At 38.8% G+C, this 14,270-nt stretch overlaps 3 protein-coding genes across 3 annotated transcripts in view; 2 read left to right on the top strand and 1 right to left on the bottom strand.

Annotated features, from left to right (window-relative positions):
- The window catches only part of LOC117126544, a 391,277-nt gene that overhangs the window by 269,871 nt on the left and 107,136 nt on the right, over positions 1 to 14,270 (top strand). The window lies entirely within an intron of this gene.
- On the bottom strand, positions 2,751 to 3,956 carry LOC117126800. Its single transcript, XM_033275913.1, has 2 exons — positions 3,339 to 3,956; positions 2,751 to 3,293 (listed from the first exon to the last, which is right to left on the bottom strand). The coding sequence occupies exons 1-2, from the start codon at positions 3,954 to 3,956 to the stop codon at positions 2,751 to 2,753; spliced, it is 1,161 nt and encodes a 386-aa protein (XP_033131804.1).
- On the top strand, positions 9,152 to 14,184 carry LOC117126799. Its single transcript, XM_033275912.1, has 6 exons — positions 9,152 to 9,350; positions 9,678 to 9,912; positions 9,984 to 10,154; positions 10,239 to 11,041; positions 11,246 to 13,017; positions 13,987 to 14,184. Exons 1-6 carry the CDS (start codon positions 9,152 to 9,154, stop codon positions 14,182 to 14,184), a joined length of 3,378 nt encoding a protein of 1,125 aa, XP_033131803.1.

The following is a 14,270-nucleotide window of genomic DNA, read 5'->3' as shown; positions in this document are numbered from 1 at the left end:
TCTCCGACTCTCTCCAGCCTATACGCAGCCTAAACATCAGAGTTCCAACACTGTTATCTCTAGAAGATAAGAGAAACTACTACTAGACTCCGGTCAAACACGAAGGAACCGATCCTCACCTGGGTTCAGATTGAGTTCCGGCTTGAGTGGAACCCAGGATAGCAAGATCAATGGAACAGGGTCCTGCCTAAGGGGAGCCTGCTGAGAATGAGCAACCCCGGTTGACTGGAGTGTACAGATTATTCGCCGACTTCGATGACAAAATCTAGAAATAAGGGGCAAACTATTGGGGAAAAATACCCCGTTATCATTTCCTCCAGCCTCCAGGCAGGACCAAGACCCTCGGGTCCCCGATAAGGGAACACTCCAGGTCCCTGCTAGAAGGAACCCTGAGTTCGGTCCCTGGAACCGAGTAAGAAGTTGCGTTGATGCTTTCCTCTCTGACCTTTTTGGACATATCTACACATATGACACTGAAAAACAAATGCATGAAAGTGGAATAAAGACTGAGGTGCAGGGTGGGCACTAGCTAAAGATGAGCTAGCCACTCAGGATCAGAAAGATGGATAAAAAGGATAAGAAGTTCTGAGTATGTTCTTGATAGACCATGGATTTGACCCACTTTTACCCGTGGTTTATAAGTTTCTTAATTACTAATTATTATATTATAGAGTCTATTTAGAGTATTTATAGGATCAGGAGTGATTTGGAGGAAAGTGATGATTTTGGAGCATTTTGGAGATATTTCGAGTAAGCACCCGAGATGACCATCGAGCTCGACCATTGGTCGATATTGAAGAGGAATAATCGATCGATGCTCACATCTTGACATCGATCGATAGCGAAGCGCGCAGAAAGCATGTTTGGTCACAGCCGACTTAGAGCCCAAGTCTTCACCAATTTATAAGATTACCCCTGAAGAGTTTTAACCTAATTATATAAACTTTGTCAACATGTTAGAGACAAAGTGTGCTTTTCTTGTTTTACTATTTTCACAGCAATGGTTTTCTAGGATTTTTAGTATATTGAAGAGAAGATCCAAAGTTATTTGTGATTGGAACTCCATTTATATTTATCTATTATTCTAATGCAGATTTTATACCTATTTGCTGTTATGAATTGCTTAGTCATGTCTGAGTAGTTCCCTTGTTAGATTTTAGAGTTTAAAAAGGTTATAAGGGATTAGCCCCAACTATAGATTGCTAAGTTGTGATATTAATCAATAATGCCTGATTCTAGATTAGCTACCTAGAACTTTCCCTAGGATTGTTAGGTATAAGCGTAAGCTTTCATCTCATCCTGAAACCATTCTAATTGAGCTAAGATCTTGCTAAGAGTAAGGCGAGAGCTGATCTAGTGAGCTTAGTGAGCACATTCAACCCGCGCATTAACGCTTGACCAACAACGTCGATCGTTGTTCAAATAGATTAATCAGTCGACGTTTCGAATAGTGCATCGATCGATATTCGTATGGAATCATCGATCGATACTGGTCAATAGACGAATCTAGAAAGCGAGAGCCTAGTGGTTCTTTTATAAGTGTTGAGCTCTACAATATCATGCATGCAACTTGTTAGGCATCTATAGGATTATAACTCCAAATTTCTTGAATAAAACCCTAGGTCTACTATTTTCTTTTAAGCACCAAAACCTCAACCAATCAATCGAGAAATTGCGTGCTCAAACAACTGCAACTTTACATTTAAACAATTAAACCATCTAGCTTAACTAGTCTGATTAGATTTATTAGGTTCCCTACCTCCTTGTTGATTCGATCCCTAAGTACTACAATTGAACCTTTTATTTGAGAGAGTAAAATCATTCCTTAGGGTAATTTGAATGATATCAGTTCTCGTTTCCCTGATCTAATGCCCATAACAGGAAGAATTTCAGTCAATATTAGGTTCAAGTTAGGTGGAGTTAAGTCTACCCAGTGTAAACTGATCGGCTGAGAACTTCTAGAGAATCAAGTGAGATATGTCAGGGTGTTCCAGGTCCACATGTGTGTCTTTCGCCACTATTAAGGTTACTGAATAAGATAACTAAAGAACGAGGTGGTTAGTGATCAGCACAAAATAAGGTTCTAATTCCCACAAAATTTCGACTGACTCAATCCTAAAAACTGACTCAAACTGACCCAAAAGAAAAAAAAAAAATAAAGAAACAAGTTAATAAACGACGAAACACTCCCCAGACTTACTTCACAACGTCCCTGGTGTGAAATAAATCAGAGAGAAAGTGAAAACAAGAATAAATATATTTTTTTTGTGAGATACTTACCTGAGTGGAGCAGGCGGTCCACGAAAATTCTGGGTGTTCCATTGCAAGATCTCCGCCTGGAGCAGTCGCTCCTTCAACAACCTAGAATTTTTGAGTATTTCGTATTTTTCTGTTTTTTGACCTGAGACTCAATAAACTAAAATGAAAAATAAACAAACAAAAACAAAACCAACTTATATTTACACTTACCAGTGGGTTACCTCCCACCAAGAGCTTGGTTTAAGTCACTAGCTTGACTTGGAGACATGGATCAGTCGGGTTGAGCCTGACGGCTTGTTCCAAAACAAGCTCCACAATTAGACATATTCAGCTTCAAGACTTTGCTCAACAACCCTTTCATAACAGCTTCTTCTTTCTCTTTCAGCTCATGTGTGAGAATTACTCTGACTTTAGAGAAAGGTTTAGAGGTTCCCTTGCACTTTACCTCATACTCAATACATTCTCATCACACAAGCGAGGTATCAAACTCATCATAGGGCACCCTTGAGCCTTTTCTTGTGGACTTTTTCATCCACCTTTGCATTTCCACTGAGTTTCTTTGTATCAGTGTGAGGATCTCCATCCAGGACTTCTTTGATCTCAGCCTTTTTTCCAAACACTTTAGGAACACTTTTCAACTGTTCTCCATTAACCATTGAGATGCAAGAGGCATATCGAATTTGTGATCTGATTGGGACAGCCTTGTAGAAAACCTTCTTGATGATGTTGGAGAAGGAGACTCTCTTATTAGGCAGGTCGATTATTGCTCGATTTGCTCCAACTGTAGCCATAAATGACCTCCCAAAGATCAAAGGCATCTCATGATCTTTGCTCATATCAACAACCTGAAATTCGGTATGGAGCATGCAGTCCCCAACCTGGACAGGAAGATTGTGAATAGTTTTATAAGGGACTGCCATGGAAGAGTTGGTAAAAGCCAGCTTCACCTGAGAAGGCTCAACATCAACAATGCCCAGCTCGTCTACAATCGCTTTTGAGACAAGGTTTACACACATCAACAATGCCCAGCTCGTCTACAATCGCTTTTGAGACAAGGTTTACACTAGACCCATACTCACAAAGAGCTTCCTTGAATTCCACTCCAGCAATGGAACAAGGAAAAACAAATTTCCAGGGTCATCAACCTTAGGCAGTACCTTCAGCGATGGTGTCAGTGCTTCAGTAAAGAGTGCCTTGATTTTCTCCCGAGATTCTCTGCAGTTTTTGAAGAACAAATGCAATGGTCGAATCTCCCAAGCATGTTCAAATGAGATATTTTGAGGAAGCCTTCTCACCATCTTCATAAACCCGGCCAGTTGTTCTGCACTAATGGGATCCATCAAATGTCTAGGTGGAATTGGATATGGAACCTTAGGAACATAGACTCGCACTGGTGAAATCTCAATAGGTTCGTCGGGAGCAGTCACTTCAGAGCTAGCAAGCTGCTCTATTCTTTCTTCTGCGCCTAGAGCAGTCTTAGCAGACAGTTGCTCTGGATCTTTTTCCTCAGCTTTTTCACATCTCAGCTCTGTTGCATTACAGTTCTCAACCCTAGGATTCATCGCACTCTTTCCATGAAGCATACCTTGCTGCCTTTTAACACTCTCAGCTGTTTGAGCAAGTTGTACATCAATCATCTTTATGCGATTGCTCACAATATCATACTTTGTATTCAGCTCGGTGAACATGTTGTCCATCCTGGTGTTGATGTCTGAGAAACCTGATTCAATGCCTTCCCTGTATCTGCATATCCTGCAACAACTGTTACATCATCATACCCAGGCCCTTTCAGCATACCTAACATGGATTACGATCATGAGGCACAACGAGGATGTTCCGTTATGAGAGATGGTGAATTGTAACATCGTGATTTGTGGTATATGTTGAAAGTCTTAAGATGATTGATTTGGCTATCTTTGTCATTAAAATGCACTTACTTTTCCGGTCACACATCCAGAAAGAACTCTAAAGTTAAATGTGTTTCAACTGGAATAGCGAAAAGATGGAATAACTTATCATTAAATGATAAGTGATATCATGTAAATGAGACCAAAGCATGTAAAAAGTTTATGTAGTGATTGTGGAGTTAATAAATAATATTTTTGCACCTACGTAAAATTAACGGACCGGCTGTTACACGGAAAAGGATCCATGGACAGAATAAAAAGGTATTGAAAATGCATTAACCGTAGGACGGTATTGTTTTATTTTTTTAATTTTCCCCAACAAATTACATGCGTTTCAAAATTGCAGCAAGTTAATAATATACTATCAAAATTAAATAATTTAGCAACAAATTTTAAATTATAAATCTTAATTTTCGTAAAATTATAAATTGTTTTTTTTTTTTTTGAGAAATGGCTTAAATTATAAATTGTTTGATTCAATCAACAATATTATGCGATTTCTTTAAATAGTACGTATTGTTTGTAGTGAACCAATATCATATAATAGAAATAATATATATATATATATACATATATATATATATGATTTCATTTTTAACGTTATAACTTGATATTATATAACCTTGTATATCATTTATTTCTTTAAATAAAAATACTCAAAACTATATCTTTTAGTATCACTTTTTGTTGTTTCAAATTTACCTAAATTTGAAAAATGAATTCTTACTTTGTATAAAATTTAAAAGACCTTAATAATTTGCCTACAATTTTTTCCTGATATATTTCTTTACATAAGATTCGTTTAGGTCCGATTTTCAGACTTTTCTTTATAGTTGTCTGATTTTCAGTAGTCTAGGTTATTCCAGAGCAAGGAGCCCACCAACCCATTAGCATTAAATTGTCTGTGACATTTTAGTTTCTAACCAAATTATCTTAACTTGTGTGGCCACAAACAGACTCGAGAGTCCACGTATCTACCACCATTCGGTCTATTACATAATAAATTAATAACAGACTTTTCTCACCATTAAAAGTGTCCAGATCATCAAAAAAAAATTAAAACTAATATTTGATTCCTAGGTCTGAATGTGACGCAGAGAAAAAGCAGAACAAAAGCGGGAGAAAATGTTATGTAGTCCAATCTGCAATTAGTACTCATTCACGATTTTAAAAGGAGGACAAGAAAAAATAATAAAATAATTATGGACTGTATCCAGAACATTTTAATACAAATCCTGCATGTACAAGGGAAAAACTAGCGGTGGTGATGAAGGTGACCAATCCCTGTTTTCACTTTTTTTTTTAATTAGTTAAATATTTGTTTTGTCTACAATTAATTAACTACTTATTATGTTTTTTCAAACTAAAGATTCTCAAATATGGTTTAATAGTTTATCTTTTCACTTTGTAAAGATATATTATATACTATAATATTTTCATATACAATTATTTATATTCTCATTACATATTCATAGTTTTTATATAATAACTATTTATGCTGTTATTTTTTTTTGTATAATAGAAAATATATAACTTCACTAATTAATCATATATAGTGTTTTGAAAAATATAAAACATATATCTTATAATTATTTTTATTTCTATTTTTGATAATTAATAAATAAATGAATTAATAGTTGTGTATAAAAACTAAATCAGTAAATGAATTCATGCATTTTATTGATAATTCATATATTGATTACATATATTGGAAAACTTGTAACAACTAAAACTAAAACTAGAAATTTAATGAATGCATGCACAATGAAAAATATCAAACATGTTTTTTCTCTTACATATTATTTTTGTTCGTTAAAGATAACGTTTATTAGTATTTTCACATATACTAAGAAAACATACTAAATCAATAAAATAAATCAGACTATAGTAAATAATATATATTTATTTGGTATATTCATAATTTTCTTATAATTTAGTTTCTGTATGTTATACCTGATTTTATTACTTATATATAGTAAGTTGTATTTTGTTTAGATATTTTTTGCTCCTACATTTATTCAGATCATTTTTTCAGATATTTTTTAGATTTTTCACCTGTTTGGGACAGTTTATAACACTTTCGGTTCGGATATGTTTTATAACACCCTACAAAACCCATTCATGTATTTTTTACATTTTGGACTTGATACAAGTCATTTTTTCGGTTCGGGTTTGGAACAAAATTCAGGTTAAAAATTTTATGTCCAGCCCTAATTAACGTCTTTAGATCATAGTTAGATTTTAATTTGGACTATAAAAATAATTAAAAGGAAATGGAATACTCTTTGTCATTTTAATGAATTTTATCTATTTTTTAAGTTTCAATATATTTATTAGAATCATAATACTTTTTTTTGTTTTCGGTTTTTTTTTGTAATTGTGTTCACATTTTATATAATGTTTAAATTTTATTTATATTTATTAAATTAATCAAAATAATAATTCATAAGAATTTGTATTTTTGTTTTAGATATTTAATTTACAAAATTATTTTTAACATTTGGTTAAATACACTAATTCGATAAATTAGCTTAACGAGTTAGATCTGTATTTGTTCTGTATGATCTGCTTGATCTGCGTTTGTTCTGCTTGATCTGCATTTGTTCTGCTAGATCTGCGTTTTGGGTTTGATCTGCATTTTCTTGATCTGCATACCATTCGAACCTGGAAGGAATTCTGATGCTGACTTATTGGGAAACAGGCCTTGTAACAGATGGTTTACCGGTATAACTTTGATGATTTAAATGTAGCGTTCCAAAAAAACGTTTGTGTAACAATTTAGTTTTATATTCTTTAGTTTACTTGTGTTTCAAAAAAAAAATTTTAGTTTTCTTGTAATTATATTTAAAAGTAATAATAATGATAATATTAAAAAATTTATAAATAAAATAAATCGTCAATATTAGTTTATATAAACTCTAGATTCACAACTTCACATGTTTTTCATTAAGAAAAAATATATATAATAACCCCATCGTTAAATCATAACTTAAAAATAAAAGCAAATAGGGTTTTCTCTTTGGCGACTCCAAGGGCGACTCCATGGCGGCTTGATCAGATCCTCTTAGGGATTTGATCCATTGACAGATCTGTTGTTCTTTGACAATAAATTACCTCTCAGTCATCCTTTACCTGACGAGAGCCTCACCGTTCATGTACCGGAGTTTTGATTATAATCTTCGTTGTGATCAACCCTTCGTTCTCACCTTTCGATCTCGATATCATCTTTCGATTTTGAGTGGGTCTGCCGGCAAATAGTCTCGTACCAAGCCAAAGGATGAATCGACAACTCTCAGCTCATATTGCTGATATAAAAGGGAAACGTATATGTTACGACAACGACGATGAACCTATCCAACTAACGGATGAAGATGATTCTCCTACCATTAAGGATTATCGTATGTCACTGATCGGGAAGATCTTAAACCCTAAGAAACAATCCGTGATCAAGCTGATCCAAACCATGCCGGCGCAGTGGAAGATGCACGATAGGATCACAGCTAATGACCTTGGAAGTGGGAAGTTTCTCCTCAACTTTATGAGTGAAGATGATCCTCAGTCGGTCCTTCGTCAAGGGCCGTTTCACTACAATTTCTGAATGTTCGTGCTTGTTCGTTGGGAACCCGTTGTTCACGACGATTACCCTTGGATCATCCCTTTCTGGGTTGAGATTACAGGCATTCCATTACATTTATGGACGATCAAAAACCTAAGGAACATTGGAGGCAGGCTTGGCCATATTGACACTGTCGAACTCTCGGCAGGACGCATGCTGATTGACGTTGACACTAGGAAACCGCTAACATTCACACGGAAGATAGCATCACCTGGAGGAGAGGAGGTCTCGATTCAAATTCATTACGATAAGCTCTTCAAACATTGTTCATCTTGTGGGATGTTGACTCATGAAGTGGCTTATTGTCCGATGAAGTTTCCAGTTGAAAGAGATCGTGGTGAGCGAACTGGTGTCTTTGAAAGGGTTCAGCTACCTACTGTCAAAACATCTCGAGAGCCGTTGCCGCGAGACCAGAAACCTTATGTCAGATACGAGTCCTATTCACGTTCTGATCGTTACGGTAAGGGAAGCCGTCGCAGTATATCACCTCTAAGGAAACATATGCATGATGGTGGCTTCATGAATGATGCTAGGGCTGGTTATTATCGTTCTGAGGCTTATAATGAAAGCTTTTTGAGAAAGCAAGGTGGCAAAGAGAACAGATACAACTCGAGCTTCTCACGTCGCAACAAAAGGTACGCACCTTATCAGAAACAACAAACTCAAGCATGGGAGGTTAAGGAGAAAACGGAGAAACGCCGGGGCCTGGAGATGATAAGCTGTGAGCCTTATGCTCATGGAATGACCTCAACGCTGACGGCCAGCCCGCCTCCTCAAAGGTCAGCGGATATAGACATGGAGGATCGCAGTAGCAGAAAAAGATTGCAAGTACGATTGTAACTCCGTCTCGACAGGGAAGTGATGGAAATGTTACTAAAAGAGATAGAGAAACAGTTCGCCTACTGTCTTTCTCTCCTAAGGAGAAAGACCAGCTGGATGATTCTCAGATAATAGGAGCTTTGAATGGCATGGAGATCATTGGCACAAGTAATATGGAGGAAGGGGATCGTGAGGATTCCTTGATGGTTGTGGATAATGATGATGACTTGCTGGGGGATGAACTCATGGACATGGATGCTGAAGCCACAAAGGCCGCGGAAACTGATGGAGCCAAGGGTGTGGAGGCTATGATAGGGAAACCTAAAGCTACGTCTTCACGCAAATTTGGAAGCAGGGCTGGCATCCCTCTCGGCCTTCCAAAAAAGAAAGCAGAGTTCCTCCGTCGGGGATCTCCGAAGCTGCGTAGATCATCTTCTCGCGACGTACAACGCTCAGAAACTCATCATTCTGGACAGAAAAGGATTCATAGGGACAGTTCATGCAGCGATTCTGGTTTGGAGGGGTCCAAAAACACCTCCAGACATCATCCATGAAGACACTCAGTTGGAACTGTCGAGGGATTGGGAACAACCTCACAGTTCGACGCCTTAAGGAGATGTGTCAGAAGCATCGCCCAGGACTTGTGTTCCTTTCTGAGACGAAGAATAAACGGCTGTTGTTGCAAAACATTCAGACCGACTTAGGATTTGATCATTTGTTTACTGTTGAGCCACTTGGACTCAGCGGAGGTTTAGCTTTATTTTTTATGGATGAATTTCAAGTTAATGTTTTATTTTCAAATAATCGTATGATTGACATTGAGGCAGTCATTGATGGAATAAAAGTCTATATGACGTTTGTTTATGGAGACCCTGTATTAGAAAGAAGAGAACAAGTTTGGGAACGTCTTACGCGTTTCTCAACAACAAGAAATGGACCTTGGTTCATGATAGGAGATTTTAATGAAATAACATGTCATGATGAGAAAGCAGGAGGACGACAACGCCCTGATAGTTCTTTTCTTCCTTTTAAGCAGATGCTTAATGATTGTGGTATGCTGGAATTTCCTTTCACAGGTGAGATGCTTTCTTGGGTGGGGAAGAGGGCAGGAGGATCAACAGTCCGATGTCGTTTAGACAGAGCTGTAGGAAATGCAGACTGGCATGAGAAGTTTCCCCACTCGGCTGTAAAGTATATGAGGCTATGGGGATCGGACCATCGTCCGATTCTTGCAGACATACTCATAAAGCCCACGAGAAGATCCAAAAAGTTTAAGTTTGACAAAAGATGGCTGGATAATGAAGAGCTACGGCAAGTTATCCTTGAGGGATGGAAATCCCCTGATCTCCCCCCAATGCGTCTATCATGGAACATATTTCCAGCTGCAGGAGAGCATTGAGTGAATGGCGAAGGCAAAATAATGTCAATTCGGCAAAATTAGTGGAGGAGCTTAAAGAAAAAGTTGAAGGTTTGTATGCACATGATAGTGCCACAACTGAGGAAATTGCAGCAGCCTTAAAGGAACTCTCAGATGCCCTTAAAGCAGAAGAGATGTTCTGAAAACAGAAGAGTCGGGTGTTTTGGTTGAGAGAAGGAGATAGAAATACAAAATTTTTCCATGCTTTGACGAAGCAAAGAAGAGCAAGGAATAAGATCACACAGCTCTTGGATGAGAATGGAAATGTTGTTGAGGATGAAGAAGGACTAGTAGCCATTGCTACTAGCTATTTTAGGCAGATTTTTGAATCATCGAATCAGGAGGAAATTGAGGAGGCGCTAGCTCAAGTTCCAACAACGATCACTGGTGATATGAATGCTAACCTTACAGCCCCGATCTCTGAATGGGAAGTCAAATTAGCGCTTTTTGCCATGCATCCAGAGAAGGCTCCAGGACCAGATGGGATGACTGCACTTTTTTACCAGAAATTCTGGGACATAGTAAAAGAGGATCTAACTCTTATGGTTAATAATTTCCTCTTTGAGGGGGTGGTGGCGAAAGGACTGAATGATACAAATATATGTCTCATCCCGAAGGTAATGAAGCCAAATGCGATGGCTCAGTTTAGGCCCATTAGTATGTGCAATGTCAGCTACAAGATTATCTCTAAAGTCTTATGCCAGAGGTTAAAAAAAGTACTACCAGGCTTGATATCAGAAATCCAGTCAGCCTTTGTTGCTGGGAGACAGATTTCTGATAATGTTATGATCGCTCAGGAAATGTTCCACGCATTGCGAACGAAGCCAAGTGGACGGAATAAAAGGATGGCCATCAAGACAGACATGAGCAAAGCATATGATAGGATGGAGTGGTCTTTTATTGAAGTTGTCCTGCGTAAGATGGGTTTCTCAGAAATTTGGATCAGCTGGGTCATGCGATGCATTACATCGGTGAAATATAAGGTTCTCATGAATGGAGAACCAAGAGGAAATATTACTCCAGGTAGAGGTTTACGCCAAGGAGATCCTCTGTCTCCTTTCATTTTTATTCTATGCACGGAAGCGCTCGCTAGCCTTCTTAATCATGCAGAGATACAAGGGAAGATAACAGGGATGCGTGTTACACGCACGTGTCCGTCGGTATCCCACCTTCTCTTTGCTGATGATAGCCTTTTCTTCTGTAAGGCGGAGCCCCGTGAATGTGAAGAAGTTATGAAAGTAGTCAGAAGATATGGCAAGGCATCTGGTCAATGTATCAACTTTGACAAATCGTCCTTACTCTTCGGTAAGCGGATTAATGCAACTACTAGACAAGAGATTAAAGATGCACTTGGGATACAGAATGAAGGTGGAATGGGAACATACTTGGGCATTCCCGAAGACATAAGTGGATCTAAATGCAAGCTTTTTGCATTCCTGAAAGATAAGCTGATGCATAGAGTGAATGGATGGACAGGTAGATGGCTCTCAAAAGGTGGAAAGGAGGTGTTGATCAAATCCATCCTGCTTGCTCTTCCGACATACGTCATGTCGACTTTCCTGCTCCCATTGGAGATATGTGAAAATTTAGCTAGTGCCATCGCCCAGTTCTGGTGGAGCTCGAATCCACCTAAGAGAGGAATACACTGGGCAAAATGGGAAAAAGTGTGCCTACCAAGAGAGGAGGGTGGAATTGGTTTCCGAATGATCCATGAGTTCAATCTGGCTCTTCTGGCTAAGCAAATGTGGAGACTAGTACAGGTCCCTAATTCTCTGGTCGCTAGAGTTTTACGGGGAAGATATTATAATTTGAGCTCTCCCTTGAGAGTAAACGCTGTGACTAGCCCATCATATGTGTGGACTAGCATTTCTGCTGCAAGAAAATTGCTACTACTGGGTATTAGGCAGAAGAAACATTCAGGCTATGAAGTTAAGGTGTGGGTGGATCCATGGATCCCATTGAGCCCCGCGAGGCCTGCTGTCCCCATAGCTCCAGTGATGCATCCTAATATGAGAATAAGCGATCTTATTGATCAGGAATCAAAGGATTGGGATGTGGGACTATTGGAGAATTATGTTCATCTTGCGGATATACCATTCATAAGGAGTTTGGCAATAAGTTCAACTCATCGTCGTGATACCTTCTGCTGGGACTTTACAAGGAATGGACAATACACGGTCAAATCTGGATATTGGGTGGCCCAGAATCTATTAAAGATAACAGAGGAAAAGGATGTTTTAGAGCCTAGTATTACAAAGCTCCAAGCCTTTGCGTGGAAATTAAAGGCTCCTACGAAGATATGTCATCTTATATGGCAGTTGGTAACTGGTCACGTGGCAGTAACGAGGAACTTAATTAGACGCAATATGAGGTGTGATAATTACTGCCCAAGATGTGGAGAAGTGGAGGAGACCGTCACACATGCAATTTTTGAATGTCCACCAGCTCTTCAAGCATGGTCTTTATCATCAACTCCGACAGGCCCAAATATTTTCCCGGTTTCGAGCGTCTACACAAATATGGATTATCTATTCTGGAGGAAGAATAGTATCATTGGGCCAGAGTATGATAGGGATCCATATCCCTGGATAATATGGTACATTTGGAAGGCTAGGAATGAAAAACTCTTTAGGGGAACAGACAGAGATCCATTGGAACTAGTTAGACATGCAGAGAGTGAATGCCAAGCTTGGTTTGATGCGAATGATGTGGTACAAACTGAGGCACAAGATAATATAAGTGAGGAACCCCAAGTCGTACGCTTGAGGAATATTTGCTTGTTAGATGGCTCTTGGACATCTTCTGCTAACTTTAGTGGAAGCGGATGGGCATGGATGGATAGCTCTGGGGAGACTCAACTTATGGGAGCAAGGAACCTTCCCCGACGTGAATCAGCCTTACACTCGGAAGTAGAAGCACTACGGTGGGCGATGGAGAACATGCTACAATATTCGACCTGTCAGAGCTTTGGAACAGATTGTAAGGAACTGATTGCAATGGTAAAGGACCCTCAGGCATGGCCAAGCTTTTCGACAGAATTGGAGAGGATAGGAACGCTACAGATATGCTTCCCAGCTTTCAACATCTCTCACGTTCCACGGACGCACAATCGGACTGCTGATTTTTTAGCTAAGACTGCTAGATCTTTCCATAGAGAATTACATTTTGTTGGTTGTTCTATTCCGGTTTGGTTACCCAGACCACCTCAAGTTTGAGTAATAGAATGGCCTTTTGACGTCAAAAAAAAAAAATCATAACTTAAAATGATACACAAAAATAGACAGAGAAATAAAAGGTCCACCAAAGAAAACACAATATGCACTCCCACATATAATCAAAGAAATGAGAACTTAAAAAATCGGTGCACAAAAAAAAAATTGGTAGATTATTAAATTTTATAACAAATTTTAAATATTTGACAGAATACAGAGAAAATAAAAAAACAGAAAAACTAAAAACTACAATAAAGACTAAAGCTACAAAGAAAAACAAGCAAAAGCAACAAACAAAAAACACCTAAAAATAAATTAAGGGGATCATGGATGATAAAGCACCAATTCCGAGTATAGAACTCGAACATTTGCAAAGTTGCCGCAGATCCAAAGAACTGGAATCCTCATCTTTGTTGCCAAGAGCTCCTCTTTCCGAGACCTGCCCTTAAACCTCGCAAGTGAGAATAGCCTATAGCTTCTCCAAGAACTATGAAAACGAACCAACTTCAGAAGATCAAGCTACACCCGGCGGCATAGGAGCTTCTACTAGCAATCAGAGAAGTTGCCTCCGGCCAGCATCCTCAAGCTATAAAATCCTGAAGAATCATCTCCCAAGGTTGCAACAGAGCCGCCAAAGTCAGACCGATGCCTCTATTCAACACCTAATCACCACCAACACTGCAGCAGACCAAAACTCAATTGAATAATCCCATGTCCATAACCTTTGAAGCGAAGCCACGCTGGAAACCATAATAGATCTGGATAGATCCGAAGAGCAAACAAAGGGGAAACTCTGAACTCCACCACATTGAAGCGCCACCCCCAGCCATCACCGAAGAGGTGCTCACGCCAGACCCAAGACATCCGCCTAGGCATAACCTCACGAAGGAGAATATGCACACGCCGAAAAGAGATGCCACTAATGAGACGTCGCACCCTGACCACCGCACTTGACTGGAGCAGGGACAGTACTCAAATCCCTGCCATTGAGAAAGAGCAGACGAACCAGAGAGAGGCCAAAACACCATTTTGATCGAAAG

Source organism: Brassica rapa, chromosome A07, assembly GCF_000309985.2.
Source record: "Brassica rapa cultivar Chiifu-401-42 chromosome A07, CAAS_Brap_v3.01, whole genome shotgun sequence".
Taxonomy (NCBI): domain Eukaryota; kingdom Viridiplantae; phylum Streptophyta; class Magnoliopsida; order Brassicales; family Brassicaceae; genus Brassica; species Brassica rapa.
The sequence above is the reverse complement of the archived record's forward strand: the minus strand, read 5'-3'. Positions and strand labels throughout refer to the sequence as shown.